This window comes from Manihot esculenta, chromosome 5, assembly GCF_001659605.2.
Source record: "Manihot esculenta cultivar AM560-2 chromosome 5, M.esculenta_v8, whole genome shotgun sequence".
Lineage (NCBI taxonomy): Eukaryota > Viridiplantae > Streptophyta > Magnoliopsida > Malpighiales > Euphorbiaceae > Manihot > Manihot esculenta.
In genome coordinates, this window is record NC_035165.2 from 23,654,252 (window position 1) to 23,670,467 (window position 16,216).

The 16,216-nt window shown below is 31.3% G+C and overlaps 3 protein-coding genes across 3 annotated transcripts; 2 read left to right on the forward strand and 1 right to left on the reverse strand.

Annotated features, from left to right (window-relative positions):
- The first annotated feature begins 792 nt into the window (after positions 1-792).
- LOC110615787 lies at positions 793-5,408 on the forward strand. Its single transcript, XM_021757885.2, has 11 exons — positions 793-1,326; positions 2,071-2,162; positions 2,316-2,509; positions 3,087-3,126; positions 3,241-3,322; positions 3,409-3,486; positions 3,612-3,737; positions 4,175-4,296; positions 4,712-4,751; positions 4,887-4,961; positions 5,100-5,408. The coding sequence occupies exons 1-11, from the start codon at positions 1,085-1,087 to the stop codon at positions 5,269-5,271; spliced, it is 1,263 nt and encodes a 420-aa protein (XP_021613577.1). The 5' UTR covers positions 793-1,084; the 3' UTR covers positions 5,272-5,408.
- Positions 5,409-8,059: 2,651 nt separating this feature from the next.
- Positions 8,060-10,251, forward strand: LOC110616276. The gene is made up of 2 exons (XM_021758651.2): positions 8,060-8,805; positions 9,283-10,251. The coding sequence occupies exons 1-2, from the start codon at positions 8,293-8,295 to the stop codon at positions 10,054-10,056; spliced, it is 1,287 nt and encodes a 428-aa protein (XP_021614343.1). The 5' UTR covers positions 8,060-8,292; the 3' UTR covers positions 10,057-10,251.
- A 1,191-nt stretch (positions 10,252-11,442) lies between these two features.
- On the reverse strand, positions 11,443-11,715 carry LOC110615389. The gene has a single exon (XM_021757232.1). It carries the CDS (start codon positions 11,713-11,715, stop codon positions 11,443-11,445), a length of 273 nt encoding a protein of 90 aa, XP_021612924.1.
- Between the last annotated feature and the right edge of the window lie 4,501 nt (positions 11,716-16,216).

Genomic DNA, 16,216 nt, shown 5'->3' on the forward strand with positions numbered 1-16,216 from the left:
TTTTTTAAAATATTACTTTGAATAAAATTAAAATGAATTTAATTATAATTGATTTAAAATTAATTTTTGATAATATTTTATTAATATACTTAATGCAAAATTTTTACCAATAGTTCAACAATAATGCTTTACTTTCAGTCTAGATTATTAAGATTTTAAGACATTTTAATCTTAGTTTTTTATTTTTTCATGCTAAAAAATTGAAAGATCCACCATTCTATCATTCATAATTCGGAGAATCGATTATATTGAAGATAATCAAAATTTATAATATAATAATGAATAATTTAAGTTATTTAATTAAAATTTAAAATTATACATACATACCGAAAATAATAGTTATCTGAAATTATTTTTACTCCATTTATTAATAAATTTAATTTTTTTTAAAAATAAATATTATAAAACTCTATGCAATACATTGTATATTATGTTTTTAATCAAATTTTAAATTTAAAAAAGTAAATTGCTCAAGATCTCGGAGTTTTTCGTCATTTATTAAAGAAAATCGTAAAATGTAAAATAATATTAAATTATATTATTAAAGTAACTAAAAAGTAAATCATATCATCAGTCATTTTAAATTAAAGCTTACTGTTATGTTAGATAATTGTAGTTTCCATCTTTTTCAAATTTTCTTATAGCTCATATCCAGTCCCACTAAAAATCGAAACAAAATGACGGTTAGGATTCTGACACATGGCAAAACAAGAAAAGCATAACGGATACAAAATAACCTAAAGTGGGTCCTCTCTGCTCACGTGTATGCGATTAAATCCCGGGATTCGCAACGCAGCGATAGCCGAGATTCGAAATCTCACGCCGATCTGATCTCCACCTCACACCCCTCTCTCTGTCGTTCTCTCTCACTTTTCCACTGCAAGTCCCTCACTGTCAATCCAATGTCCCAACTTACAGATTCTACCGATACTCTCGCTTCCGTCGCCATTGGCTAGTATCCCTTCTTTTACTCTTTAAATTTTCAATTCTCTCCAGACTTCAAGTAGACCACAACCACTTCCCCTTCTTCAACCTCCGTTTCTGTTTAGGGTTTCGCCATGGCACTTTCATAATTTCTTCTTCAATGGCCGCTACTTCTAGCGGTTTATCCGCTCACCTCCATTTCAAGCTCACTCGTCTCCACATTTCTCCGCTGCATACCACTGTTTATGGATTGCAGCTCAGTAAGAAGAAGAGGAGGACAGTCGGTGTTAGTCCAATCACTTGTTGCTGCTCTGACTCTGTTGTGAAAAACGAACAGAAGTCCTCTCAATCTCATAGAATTCGTGTCCAAGCCACTCCAGCATTGCCTTTTGCTTCTCCTCAGTATGTCTCCCACTTTTTGAACTTCTCCTTGTTGATTGTTGATCTTCCATTGAGGCTGTCGTGTCTATTTTAATTGTGAGCCTCATACGTTGAAATAAATAAATGAATGAAATTTCCTCCATTTAAACTTTCAAAGGTAAAATCGGAGTGATAGGTGATGATAAAGGGGGATTAGAAAATTGTATTTTCTATGGAAAATTCTTCTAAATTTTACGTAATTGGTGATTATGCTGATAATGTTTTGAGTTAAATTGGTTGCATCTGCTATTGATATTGTCGAATAGCTGTACGGTATATAAAATATCAGGATCATTTTTTAGCTGACTATATTTGAGTGGCATTCTTTAAAATGGATTTTTTTTTTATCATGATAATGCAACTACAGTTGACCGCTGATTAACCAAATAAAAAAAGCTCAGTTTGGAGCATATTTAAAAGTAGTAGCATTGTTATCTTGAACCAAAAGATTTGAGTTTCAACTTTAAAATACATGTTCAGCTATTAACTAAGATGATTCTGGAAGTTTGAGAGTATATATATGGATGATGCACTGGTAAATTTATTTGTTTGTTTCTATAACTGTGATGGAGATTCTCACAAGCATTCTATCAATTAATAAACTTTTAGCATATATCAACTCTCCTTTCTGGCAGGACCAGGCAAGCTTATTTCAATTTTAACTACTTTCTATCACTCAAGCAGCATAAGCTCTCAAATTTTGTGATCGGTCTTGTATTATTGTAGGTCTCGATTTGTTTCAAAGCAAGAGAAGTTTTCTCCTCGTTGTACCCCAAGAAATTCTGGTCCTCAATCCAGAGACACCCCACCAAAAAGAGGTAGTTTACATTACTTGCGCATGTTATTCTTATTCAGATAAATCTTCTCTTCCCTTCTTCTATTATTAATTTTAAAAAAATTTTGGACCTTAATAGACGTTTCAGTGCCATGCTTAATAAATAATGTTGTGGTCACTGGTTCCCTAAATGCAGACACTGGTATAGCTAATGAAAAGGACTGGGGCATCAACTTGTTGAATGAAAATGTTAATGAATCTGGCACTAATGAAGATGGTAGTACTTGGTACCGGGAAAGTGGAGAAGACCTGGGTGAAAATGGGTACAGATGTAGATGGACAAGAATGAGCGGACGATCACATGATGATACCTCAGAATGGAAGGAAACGGTAAAATGCAAAACAATTAGCAACACTCATTATTTTGATGGTTGCTGAAAGCAACTTACTATTTATTCAAGAGTCAAGACAGTCTGTATTATGTGGCTCAGTCTCCAATATTAATAAGCACTATTCTACCTTGATTGCCATACCAGCTGATATGCAAACAGTAGTAATTGTGAAATTGATCAATATATTTTAAATAAATTTGTAGTTTTGTGATTAATCATCCTCATAGGAATTAGGATAACTACTCCTCATCTGCCTTTCTGTCACTTGAAGTTTACTGTAGTAGTGTAGTTTTCAGGAGTAGTTGGAATCTATTCAATATTTTGATACATAGTTCTTAAGACTTGGGTTAGGAAGGAGCTAGTTCCAAAACTATTAAGTTGAACAGGAAGTAAGATGTCATGTCCATCCTAGCTGCTGTTTCTAGCCATGGAAACTTTCTGTGAATAACATCTTGGTTCTACAGTCAGATTTCATGATTTTGATTACAGTATTCTACAGTGGCATTGATTTTATAGCCCTATTAAGTATCATAACAGGTGGATGCATTTAATTGGATTTTTGATCTCCTTGACAGTGGTGGGAGAAAAGTGACTGGACTGGGTACAAAGAGCTAGGTACTGCTTGCCTTTTTTATACTGAGCATGACAATATTCTTAATCCATTTTATTGTACATATGACCTTTAATTATGTTGAAATACTCATCCTCAGCTTAGCTTGTGTTTTATAGGTGTGGAGAAATCTGGAAGGAATGCTGAAGGGGATTCATGGTGGGAGACATGGCAAGAAGTGCTCCATCAAGATGAATGGAGGTCTATTCTGCACCATGAAAATAAGATAAAATGTACCATGGGTTGCACTTTAATATGTAAAATGCTGCTATACTCTGTTGTCACAGTAATCTGGCAAGGATAGAGAGGAGTGCACAGAAACAGGCAAAATCAGGGACTGAAAATGCTGGCTGGTATGAGAAATGGTAAGCTAGTAGAAAGCTGCACAGTAATATGATAAATGCATGTTATTGTATTAAGCATGCAGATCAAAAAAATGACATATCCACTGATCACCATATTAATTTTTATTCATTATTTTTGAACTTAGGTGGGAGAAATATGATGCTAAAGGCTGGACAGAGAAGGGGGCACACAAGTATGGTAGACTAAATGAGCAGTCATGGTGGGAGAAGTGGGGAGAGCATTATGATGGAAGAGGATCTGTTCTCAAATGGTTTTCTCTAGTCGTCATTATATCTTTTGTTGGACTTAAATATTCTTGGAGCTAGTTTTTTGTTCTTCTCAACTTTGACTTGTGTTATGTCTTGTTTTGTTATGATTCAGCATTCACTAGAAAAAGTAATCATAATCTGCACATATCTTCAGAAATCAAGATCTTATGTCCAATAGTATCTGGTTGATCGTTAGAAGCTGAACTTTACTTCTATATAGCAAAAGAGCTTCTGATTAATAGATACCCCGTGTTATATCCACAGCAATGATATAGTAAAATATGTGGAATTGTAGGAAATGATGGTTTTCCATCTGTCTCCTTTGGCAATAATTTTGGAATTGCAGCAAGTGATTTTCATTTTTCTCCAAGTAGTGAGAACTTTCAAATTGGAAACATTTTCAAGTGTTTTCATTGATTTTCTGTTTTCATTTCCTCAGGACAGATAAATGGGCTGAGACTGAGTTGGGAACCAAATGGGGTGACAAGTGGGAGGAGAAGTTCTTTGCTGGTATAGGTTCTCGCCAGGGTGAGACATGGCATGTTTCTCCAAGTGGTGAACGTAAGTTTCTGTATTGAAAATTTCTCTGGATTTTATCCATATCATCAGTTTTTATTTGATTGAGCTAGTATTTTCATTTCTGAGATTTATTTTAAGTAGAAATGCATATGCTTGTACGTGCTTGCTAGGTATATTATTCTAATTGTCATTGAATTTTGTTGTATTTTGTTGCAAACAGAGTAATTTCACCTGATTATGTTGAGAAATCTACTGAGAATTTCATGTCATTTCAGTTTGGTTTTTAGTATTATTAAATGCTGATTTTATGTTCTTGGTACCTGTGTTGTGAATTTCTTCATCCATCCTGGATTTTTCTTCACTTGGTCTTCAGTTCTTTTAGATATTCATATTTGTCTTTGTTTGTGTCCTTTATAAATTTGATGTGCTAAACTTCTTGTGATCACTTCGTTTCTAGGTTGGTCAAGGACATGGGGAGAGGAACATTTTGGAAATGGGTATGGAACTTTAACCATGAAAAGCATTTCTTACCATTTTCATTATGAGCTCAGTTCTTCTTTTCTTTTTTCTTATGTAAACGTAAAATCAAAGCTTGGTAATGTGTATTTATAAACTTTCTTTCTGTGTTCCAGTAAAGTTCACAAATATGGAAGGAGCACGACAGGTGAAAGCTGGGATATTGTTGTAGACGAGGAAACCTATTACGAGTAAGGACATGATGTTTTGAAGTGCTGACATTGTTTATGTACATTATCATACGGTTTGAATAAAAATGTAAAATTGTTATTTTTTTGGATATAACAGTTAGATTAATTTAAAATAACATGGTCTTTCATTTAATGAAGAGCTGAACCTCATTACGGATGGGCTGATGTTGTGGGTGATTCAACCCAGTTGCTATCAATTAAACCTCGGGAGAGACCGCCTGGAGTCTACCCAAATCTTGATTTTGGATCATCTCCTGCATCTTCAGCTGATGATGATCATTCTGCAGATTTGCCTCCCTCTCTACAGTGAAGAGCTAATTTTTAGGCTCTATATTTTGCTTTAGGTGATTTCTTATTGATCTAAATTCAATCTCCTTTTCCCTGTTTGGAAACTAGAAATTTTATAATAATTTAATTTGATTTAATTGATTTCTTTTTTCTTTTCAATTTTCATGTTTATATTTAGAATGAAAAAATTTTAGTTTTTTTATCTTTAAAAAGTTGATTTTTAAATAAATAGAAAGCATGCATGATTTTATAAATTTAATTAAATTATTCCAAATTCAGTCTAATGAGAATCTTGTAAACTAATCGTGTGGTGAATTATTTTTTCATTTGTTTATTATTTGAATGGTAAATGCAAACATTTCAGGCTGCCGTAAAAATTGGACGACACCTTAGATTCTTATTTTCTAGCTGCTTGTGGTAAATTTTAATGGTGTCATATTGAACTAAATTGAATTCAAGTAAACTGTATTGGAACTTTGGCGACATTGAAATAAAAGAAAATTATAGTCTGATTCTAAGTTTTCAGCTTTTGAAAGCCCAATCGCATGTTCAGTTTTGATTTCAACCTAAATTAGCAGTTCGGGTATAATTTAATCCTGAAACGTATCCCCTCGATGCACGTTGATTCAAAAGTTCATCTGAGCATATTCTCAAAAAAAAAAATCTTCTGAATATGGTTGGTTTTTAAAAATAAATAAATAAATACCAGTTTTACTTATTGTAGTATTTTCTTTCTCAGCCAAACGTGGATTTCGTCTTCTTTTATGTAAAAGTATCCCTGCTTGTTATGAAGCTATCTTCGTAATGTCCGCTTTAAATTTGTGAAGAAAATGGCCTCTTATCTCTCTTTTAGGATTATTTTTTAAATATGATAATTATGAGCACATTTGGCAATTATGGTCAATGACCATTGGGCCACAGTCACGGGGAGCGAGCTGGATCACTTACGAGTTCAAATTCAGTAGAAATAAATTCGGTCTATTGACGTGACATGAAAAAGAATAATAAATCTGATCATTTCGCAGTTCTGTCTGCATATACACCGAGAGAATTAAATAATCGTTTGATGTGGAGGGAGACCTTAACGCTTCCGTACGTACGAATCTAAATGACAGAAATAGATGACACTGTAACAAAAAGACTATTAGGTGTGACTAACAAATAAAAAAATTAAAAGGAGAGAAATACCCTCTCTCCATTCATGTCAAAATAATTATTGTAATTATTGTAAATCCCATAATACTGAAATACATCAATGATTGATGGTAAAATCTTTCAAAAATTATGGTTTTAAATATTAGAGGAAAGAATAATTTAGAGAAATTATTTTATTATTTTAATGTCTTTATAATTAAATATTATTTTGAATTCAAAAAGCTTTAATTAATATATTATGAATAATAGTAGCCCGAATAACAATAATAAATAAATAATGAATTGCACTTACATATATATATATATATTTTAGTGGGAAGTGTATTTCAATATATCTAGATATGTTCGGTTATACTCCCCATTCCATTCCCTCTCAAAAAAATAAATAATGAGCCAATTCCAATGGCCAATTTAGGAACTCCCCCATGTAATTAGCTGCTTTTTGTTTTTTTTTTTTTTCCAAATGTTTCTAATAATAATTTAAGCTAGAAAAGGCTTAGGAGGTGGGCGCATCGAAGCGCGTTGACCAAGACTTCATCGCAATTTCAATATTGTCAATGAGGGTTGTTACTAGTCTATTTTAATAATAATAATAATAATAATAATAATGATTGTAATTAGTGATATATTTCCTGCCGTTTGCATATAGCAATAGAAGAATATAGCAATTTAATCTTGAATCCCTCATGACTTCATGTTATTCTTTTAAATCCTCTTTAGAAAATCTTTAGTTACTTAAAATAATTAATTAAAGTGATAAAAAAAATACTTTTATTTTCCTTTCTAATCATATTTTTAATATGAATGAGCAATTTAAAGTTACTACTTATTCTAAATGATATCAATGCAAATTCATCTTAAAATCATTTTAAAAAATCTTCAATTTCAATATGAAGAAACGTTTATTATTGAATGCAAATGTATATTTATTAATATTAATTTCATACACAAAATTAACATAAACAAAAAATTTTAATAATAAATGTAATCATCTACTATAAGAAAAAAAAATTATACTGATCATCAAACTTCCAGTTTGCATATAAAGTAACATATTAAATAAATATTAATAATACATGGTTGCGTCCTTAGAAAAACCGCTCGAAAAAAGGTAATTTAAAAATACTACATTTTAAATAAAAAAATAATTTTTTCAATTAATCTATTATAATTAATATATAAATTAACTATTATAGTTATATTTAATTTTATCTTATTTTTAATATAATTTCTCATTAATTCTTTATCTTTTAAAATAAAAATTTAAATTATATCTTAATTTAATTCAAAACCTATGTTAATAATGAATTTATTATTTTAAAAAATTTAATATTTTTATGTTATTTTAAAATTAAATAATTAATAAATTAATAAAAATATTCATCAATTAAAATAATTATATTTTTTAATCTTTATAAAAATAATGTTTTTTTTTAAATAAGTGCGGTATTCAAAATATAAATGAATTATAAAGTGGAATACCATCTCTGAATTCTCTAATTGGAGAAATTGGAGTGGGGTTTAAACATGGAGCAACCAAATATTCAATCGACGTTTGTTGGCTCGGCCATCATCTTCATGCTAACTTCTACATAAAGCAAATATTTAAAAAAAAAAAAAAAAAAATTAAAAAAATCATAATGGCTAAAATGCCCCCACAGTTCACTTCAGGCCAACTCTTCCCCTAAACCTAAAACCGTCAGTTTGAAAAAACCTTAATTAATTCCCTTTCCTAATTCTCTTCTTGGTCTACTAATCTTCTTCTTCTTCTTCTTCTTCTTCTTCTTCATGGGTACGATCCAAATTTAGCAACAACTACGATGCTTATTCAAATATAGCAGCCCCTTGAAGCGAACTAGATGGTAAACATCCCCTTCAAGAATTCGCCATGTTTATTGCCAGATGGTTCTCAGATCTCGATTGGAGACTTCTCTTGTTAATTGTTCCTCCTCTCTTTCTCCTTGTTTTTCTCTCTGTATCCTCTACACCAATTACTCCTTTCTCCACTTTCGCCCCTCTTGCTTCCTTTTTCTTTAGTAGGAATGTGAATTCCAGCACCTCAGCTGATGATCCTTGTGTTTTGCCGTTAAATCAGAGTCTGCCGGTGGGGGTGAGGTCGTGGAAGGATGAATTGTATCGGTCGAGAATTGCTGTGTGTTTGGTTGGTGGAGCTAGAAGATTCGAGCTTACTGGACCGTCAATTGTGGAGAATATTCTTAATGTGTATCCAAACTCAGACCTCTTCTTGCACAGTCCTTTAGATGAAAATTCCTTCAAGTTCTCGCTCTTGAAATTGGCCCCTAGGATAGCCACCGTCCGCATCTTTCAGCCCACACCCATTCCGGAAACTGAGGCTGAGGTCCGAGTACTCACCGCCGCGAATTCCCCAAATGGAATCCAGGTTTTTCTTCCTTTAAACTATTATTTGTTAATTTTGTCTCTTTTTATTTGTTTCTGATAAAAACCACAGAGATAAGACGATTACACATCATTTTCAAATTGGGGTTACTTAGGTTTTCTTTATCAGTTTCCATCGGCAAGCCTGCCCTTAAAGCTAACTTTGTTCCTTTCATTCCTTTAAAATACAATACGAAGTAGCCTTTGGGATTTTCGAATGCTAAAATGGGTTGGCGATTTAGGAGACAAGCCCATTATCATATATACATTTTCTAACCTTCCAAACACTTATAATATCTCAATTCTTATACCCATTTTCTTATTAATTTCTCTGCAAAATCCTTATGCCCATTGATCCAAATTCCAAGGTCCCACCCCAACTCAAAACTGCATCTGACCGTTGATTCCCACATTATTCTTGACCGTTTTAATGCAAAAAAACAAGGGGGCCATACCCCATTAATGTATTTCAAATTTGCAGGGCCTGTTGCAGTATTTTAATCTCGTAGAGGGATGTCTCACAATTATAGAGGAGTACCAAAATCAAAGCAACTTCAAGTATGACTGGATAGTTCGTACTCGAGTTGATGGATACTGGAACGCCCCACTTGCACCGGAGAATTTCATTCCGGGTCACTACCTGATCCCACCGGGCTCCACCTATGGAGGTCTCAACGACCGCCTTGGTATTGGCGATTTAAACTCCTCAACGGTTGCCCTCTCCCGTCTCTCAATGATCCCCAAACTAGACTCTGTTGGGTTACGCATGCTTAACTCGGAAACCTCCTTCAAGGCCCAACTCACCACCTACGGCGTACCGTTCATCACCAAACGCCTGCCTTTCTGCATCGTAAGTGACCGTAAGTACGGATACCCGCCATACCGGTTTGGTGTGCCTGTGGCGGCATTGTCGAGTCCAGGTCCGTTGAGTGGGGCTAAATGCAGGCCGTGCACGCCTGTCTGCGAAGGAAATTGCGTTGCAGGTATAATGCAATGGCTTGATAAGGGTTGGAGCTGGACTAATTGGGAAAATGGGACACTGAAGCTATGCGACGCTCATGGTGAATGGGAGGAAGGGTGGGAGAAGATCTTTGACAAAGTAGCGGGGAAGAAACGGGCCGCCGTGAGGAAGCGGATTTCGGGTCTGAAGTTGAACCAATGCGTGAATGATTTCAATGAAATGAAGAGGCGGAGTTCCAAGTGGGACTCTCCGCCGCCGGAAGAGATGTGTAGGCTGGGCGTCGGAGAGAATTAAAGTCAACGGAGCCGGCTGTAAAAAGGAGGACACCTGGAGGTTAATTCTGGTTTTTCATTTATTTTATATATATAAGAGCTGGAGTTTTCTCAATTCTAATCTAACAGCTGTAATTTCATGATGTAGTGTTTGAAATTTTGTTTGAATATTTTGGCGAGGAAGTTATTGCCCACCTAATTTCCATGGGCTACGTTAGCTGATTGAAAAATGATAATGCTCACAATACTATTTAACACAGATTTTATTTTGAATTCGGGAAAATTCTTGGCTTGATATAAAAGATAAATTTACTCTTTTTTTTAAGTTTTTTAATAATAATAATTTATTAGTTAATTTACTAATATATTTTATTTAGTAAAAAATGTAAATTGGCTCGTGGGCTCGACGCAATGTTTGCACAAAACGGAGACCAAAATGGCAATAATTGGATCAGGCTTCCTTTTCTCCTTGCCATTGCGACTGCCGAATGCTCACCGGCCGTATTTGCTCTTCAATGAAGTCTTGCCTGCCGTCCATCGTAATCCGCCATATTCTTCTTAAACGGCATGTAGTTAAATTAATTACTTCTTTCTTTCTTCGCAGCTTAGTGTTGCAAATTGAATTAATTAGTTTACTTATTGACGTCGACATCCATCGATGGCTTCGGAAGTTTTTTGCTAGTAGAATCATTCGAAAGATAACATTTCCCCTTTTCAATCCATGGGTGATCGAGTCTTTTGTGGTCCCTAGCTTCTAGTGGGGCTGCCTCATGCATTCGTGGGGACCATGCAATAGGTCAGTTAATGCAACACTCAACTATCATTATAATTCAACTATGGATCACCAGCATACTTTTGAAGTGCGATTAATGATTAATCCCACTACTAATCAGCATTTGTAAACATCACTAAGCAGTGGAGGAAAAGAAATTTCTGAATGCCTTCAACTCCCAAAGTATGTAATTAAATAATTTTGTTTTCATACATCTTATTCTCCTAACCTAATAACCCACATGGTCTGATTAATAGTTTGTGCACCGGATAAGCCCATCAAGAGCTCATCTGCTCCATACTCGTGTTTCAAATACGAAACTCACCTAAGTTAAATTTATCTAAAATGCATTAGTTATATGAGATTAAAGATCACAAAAGATTTGAGCTTATAGTAAGCTTATCCTTCCCTTATTTCCCTCCTTGGAACATAGATGAAGAAATTAAGATTATCCAGCGGGCTGGATTTCATTGGGGCTTTAGATCCAACTCAAATCAAGCCTAACCCTTAAACCTTGCGAAAACCTGAGATCTTGATTTTAAAACACAACTACAGCCTAGGCCTAGCTCGATTACGGATATGAACTAGAACAATATCCAAATACACGAGAAAAGACATTCAAGTAATCAACACTAATCACTGAATGTAAGATTGGCCTGTGATATCAAGATCTCGATCACCAGTAGAAGGTGGCGGTTTGTGTTTGGGCTCGCTGGCAGCCTTCTCAGTCTCTCCATCAGCACTTTGTGTCTCGCTAGCGGGTTTCTTGCTTACTTTTTGTGTTTGGCCCGGCTCATTAGCGTACATTCCACCACCGTACGCTTCTTCAGTCACCGGCTTCATCGGTGAAATTTGCAGTGGCTGATTCAGCGTCCCCTCCCTCTCTTGCTTCTCTCGATCGGACTCCATTGTTTTGCAGGTACTTTTGCTCTTCTTTCATTTCCATTCCGCCATTTATCATTTTGCGGTTTCATGTATTTTTGCTGCCTCTGACACGTGTGTCGCTATTGTTCATGTGGCTACTACATGCTTTTGCCACGTTGCATGTGACATTTTTAAGTCTATCTCTTTTCAAGTCTTTATCCACTCCATGCACAAGCAAGAATAAGATGTTTTAATTTTTCATTAGTTTACTATTTCATTCGAATAATTATAATCCAATTGAGATAAATTTAAATTTAAAATAAAAAAATAGCCGTTGTGGATTCAAGATGAGTTCAGATTTTATTTACAGAATATCTGGTTGAAATTCATTTATATGAATAATTAATTTAATTAAAAAATATATTTTACAATAATATTTATAAATATTTATATATTTTTTATTTAAAAATTAAAATTTAAATGTTTTTTAAAAATATTAAATTTTTAAATAAAAATTATTAATAAAAAATATTTTTAATATAAATTATTAATTAAAATATATAAAACTAAACGAATTTAAATTTTATTCAGATAATAATAATCGTGTTTCGAATATATTCGAATAGTTTAAATTAATTTTTAATTAAATACAGAATGAATTTAAATAGTAATAATATAAATTAGATTCGAATTCATATAATTTAATTTTGCGGTACCCTAACCATTTATATTCCTAATTGTATCATTATATGATTTCTCCAACACTCAAATGTTTAATTAAGTCGCCACATAATTAATAATTATTTAATAATTAAAAATAAATTTACTAAAAATAATTATTAAAAATTAAAAATAAATTTACATAAAATAAATAGAGACGATAATTACAATTTACCAATAAATTTTACTAATGGAATTAAAATTCACAGAATTAAAATCCATTATTATTAAATTTCAAATCCGTTAATATAAAAAATTTTATATAAAAATTTATTAACAAATTTAAAATTCATTGATAATTTATTAGTATTATTAACGGATTTTAAAATCTGTTGATAATTTATAAATATATAAAATAAATAATATTAAAATTTATTAACGGATTTAAAATTTGATAATTCACTAACGGATTTTAAATTACCAATAGATTTTAATCCGTTAGTAAATTTTAAAAATATTTAAATTATTAACGGATTTAGAATCCGTTAATAATGTGTTCAAAAAATTACTAACGGATTATAAATCCGTTAGTAATGTGTTCAAAAAAATATTAACAAATTTTCAAATCCGTTACTAAATTTTATCATTAATTAAATAAAAAAATATTAAATTTATTAACAGATGTCATCCGTTAATAAATCCATTTATAAATTTAAAATGACATCCTCCGAAATTCGTTAGTAATTCTTAGAAGAAAAAAAATCTCAAAATCTCACTTTTATTTCCGAAACTTAATAACATATTCAAATCCGTTAATAAATCCATTAATAATTCATATTTATAAATATAACATCACATATTCTCCTTTTATCATTCATTCATTTTATCATTTTTATTTCTTTCATTTTCTTTCCCTTTTTCTCATTTTCTTTCTTTTTCTATTACTTTCTTTTATTTCATTTTTCTTCTCATTTTTTTTCTATTATTTTCCTTTCATCTCTTTTCACTTTTTATCTCATTCTCTTCCCTCTTCTATTATTTTCTTTATTTTCCTCCATAATTTTCCTTTCACTTTCTCCATTTTCTTTTCCATTATTTTCTTCTCTTTATTCTCTTTCTTCTCTTATTCTTCATTTTCTCTATAATTATCTCATTTTTTTTCTATTATTTTCCTTTTTATCTCTTATCCTTTTTTTATCTCATTCTCTTCCTTCTTCTATTATTTTCTTTTGGGTGATTTACAATTTAGTCCCTGAATATTGCCATTATTAATAAGTCAGTCCCTGTATTTTTAGAAATCTATTAAAACGTCCTTATATTTTCTCTCCGTCAACGAAATAGTCCTTCTGTCTATTTTTACCGTTAAAAATATAGTAAAAGACTAAATTACCCCCAATTATTTTTCTCCTCCTCCTCCTTCCTTTTCTTCTTCATCAATTCTTCTTCCTTTTACTTCTTCTTCTTCTGCTTCTTCTCCTGCGTCTTCTCCTTCTTCTTCTTCTTCTTCTGTTTTTTCTCCTTCTTCTTCTTCTTCTTCTGTTTTTTCTCCTTCTTCTGCTTCTTCTCCTTTTTCTTCTTTTGCTTCTTTTTCTTCTTTTTCTTCTTTATCTTCTTCTTCTTCTTCTCATTCTTCTCCTTCTTCTTCTTTTTCTTCTTTTTCTTCTTTTTCTTCTTTCTCTCCTTCTTCTTCTTCTTCTCCTTCTTCTTCTTTTTCTTCTTTCTCTTCTTCTTCTTCTTCTTCTTCTTCTTCTTTTTCGGAGGAGGAGGAGGAGGAGGAGGAAGAGGAAAGAAAAGATAGGGACTATTTTGTTGATAAAAAGAAACAATAAGGATGTTTTAATAGATCTGAGAAAAGATAGGGACTATTTCGTTGACAAAAAGAAACAATAAGGACGTTTTAATATATTTCTAAAAATATAGAGAGGGACGATTTCGTTGACAGAAAGAAACGATGAGGATGTTTTAATAGATGTGAGAAATGATAGGGACTATTTCATTGATGGAAAAAAATAATAAGGACACTTTAATAGATATGAAAAAAGATAAAAATATTTTAATAGATTTTTGAAAATGTAAGGACTAACTTGTTAATAATTATAATATACAAGGACTAAATAAATAGTTTTATTTGAGGGTAAAATTGGATTTTAAAAATTTTCTCTCTCCTCCTTTATCTAATTTTAACGAAAAATAGGACGGAAGGATTATTTCGTTGACAGAAATAAAATATAAGGACGTTTTAATAGGTTTTTAAAAATACAGGGACTGACTTGTTAATAATGGCAATACTCAGGGACTAAATCATAAATCACCCTTTTCTTTATTTTCCTCCATAATTTTCCTTTCACTTTCTCCATTTTCTTTCCCATTATTTTCTTCTATTTCTTCTTTTATTCTTCATTTTCTCTATAATTATCATTCATATTATTTCCTCTCATATCATTTTCTTTCTATCTATATTTTTTCTATTATTTTCTCTTCATTTATTTTCTTCTCTAATCATTTTCTCTTTTTTTTTTCTCCTCATTTTTCTAATCATCTTTTAACTTTACTCTCATTCTTCCTTCTTTTTCATAATTTTTATTTTTCTATCATTTATTTTCTTCTCTTTTTTCTTTCTGTTTTTTTTTATCATTTTCTAGCATTTACTCTTCTCTTATTTCCACTTTCTATATATTTCTAATAAATATTGGACATAAATTAAAAATTTAGTAACAATAATAATATAATTTCAAATCTTATTGAATTAATAAAAAATAATATTAATAATAAAATTTATTATTTAATCGAAATAATAATTATTTTAAAATTATTTAAATTTTTAATAAATATACTAACGGATTTCAATATGTAAATTTACCAATGGATTTAAAATCAGTTAGTAATAATAATGAAAATTTCGTTAGTATTACTAATGGATTTAAAAGCCGTTGATAAAAATTTATCAACGAACTTTTTAACGACGGATCATAATCCGTTAGTAATTCTTTGGTAATTCATTTACTAACAGATTTTTACAAGATTAGCAATGGAAAAATTTGTTGATAATCCATAAATTTTTTATAGTGGATGCTAAATTTTTGTTTAGATAGAAAAGAAGTGGAAGAAAAGGAAAATTAATAAAAGAATTTTTACTTTTTTATTTTAAAGAAAAAAGCAAAATAAAAAGAGATGAAAAATAAAGTTTATATTTCTTTATTTATTTAAACTTATAAAAATTAATTTCTTTTATTATCCTTTCTCTCCTCTTAAAACATCCAAACAGACTGTGATCTCTTTATACAATAAATATTAAGAAATTGGTTTGGGGAGGGGGATTTCATGTACAAGACAAGAAGACAGTAGAGTCTAGACACGTAATGATTTAGAAAAAAAAAAAAAAAAAAAAAGACACGTATTGTTGACTGCAAAATTGGGCTGGCCGAAGCCGTTGAAAATCTTTTTTTACTTGTAGCTTGAAGCATGAAGTCAATTCTCCTATTCTCTTTCTCCTCTTCTCAACGAATCTGAAGGAATTGTTGTGCAACCATCTACTGATTCCCCTGATTCTTTTTGCATTTCCACCTACCGCTAGCATTGCCCCATATAATTAAATATATAATAATTTCTGCAAATTAAAATATCCTTATTATTTTAATTTTATTGCATTACATAAAATAAAAATACTTAATTTAATAATAAGTGTATCTGAATAAATCTGAGAGTTTTCGAATTCTATTTCTTCGATTCTCAATTCTCATTTTAAAAATGAAAAAATATCACCATAAAAAAATCATTAAAGTTAAATTTTATTTTTTAACATAATAATTAGCGAGTGAATATGTAACTGTAACATGCTAAACAAAAAAAAGTAAATAAATGAAATGATTAAAACGTGAATTAATTT

What these genes read in the sequence shown, in the direction of transcription:
- LOC110616276 (XM_021758651.2), top strand. Translation starts at nt 8,293, where the DNA reads ATGTTTATTGCCAGATGGTTCTCAGATCTCGATTGGAGACTTCTCTTG. An exon ending in ATTCCCCAAATGGAATCCAG is followed by an intron (nt 8,806 to 9,282) that starts GTTTTTCTTCCT and finishes TCAAATTTGCAG; the next exon opens with GGCCTGTTGCAGTATTTTAA.
- LOC110615787 (XM_021757885.2), top strand. Translation starts at nt 1,085, where the DNA reads ATGGCCGCTACTTCTAGCGGTTTATCCGCTCACCTCCATTTCAAGCTC. An exon ending in GCTGGCTGGTATGAGAAATG is followed by an intron (nt 3,487 to 3,611) that starts GTAAGCTAGTAG and finishes TTTTGAACTTAG; the next exon opens with GTGGGAGAAATATGATGCTA. An exon ending in TGTTTCTCCAAGTGGTGAAC is followed by an intron (nt 4,297 to 4,711) that starts GTAAGTTTCTGT and finishes CTTCGTTTCTAG; the next exon opens with GTTGGTCAAGGACATGGGGA.
- LOC110615389 (XM_021757232.1), bottom strand. Translation starts at nt 11,715, where the DNA reads ATGGAGTCCGATCGAGAGAAGCAAGAGAGGGAGGGGACGCTGAATCAG.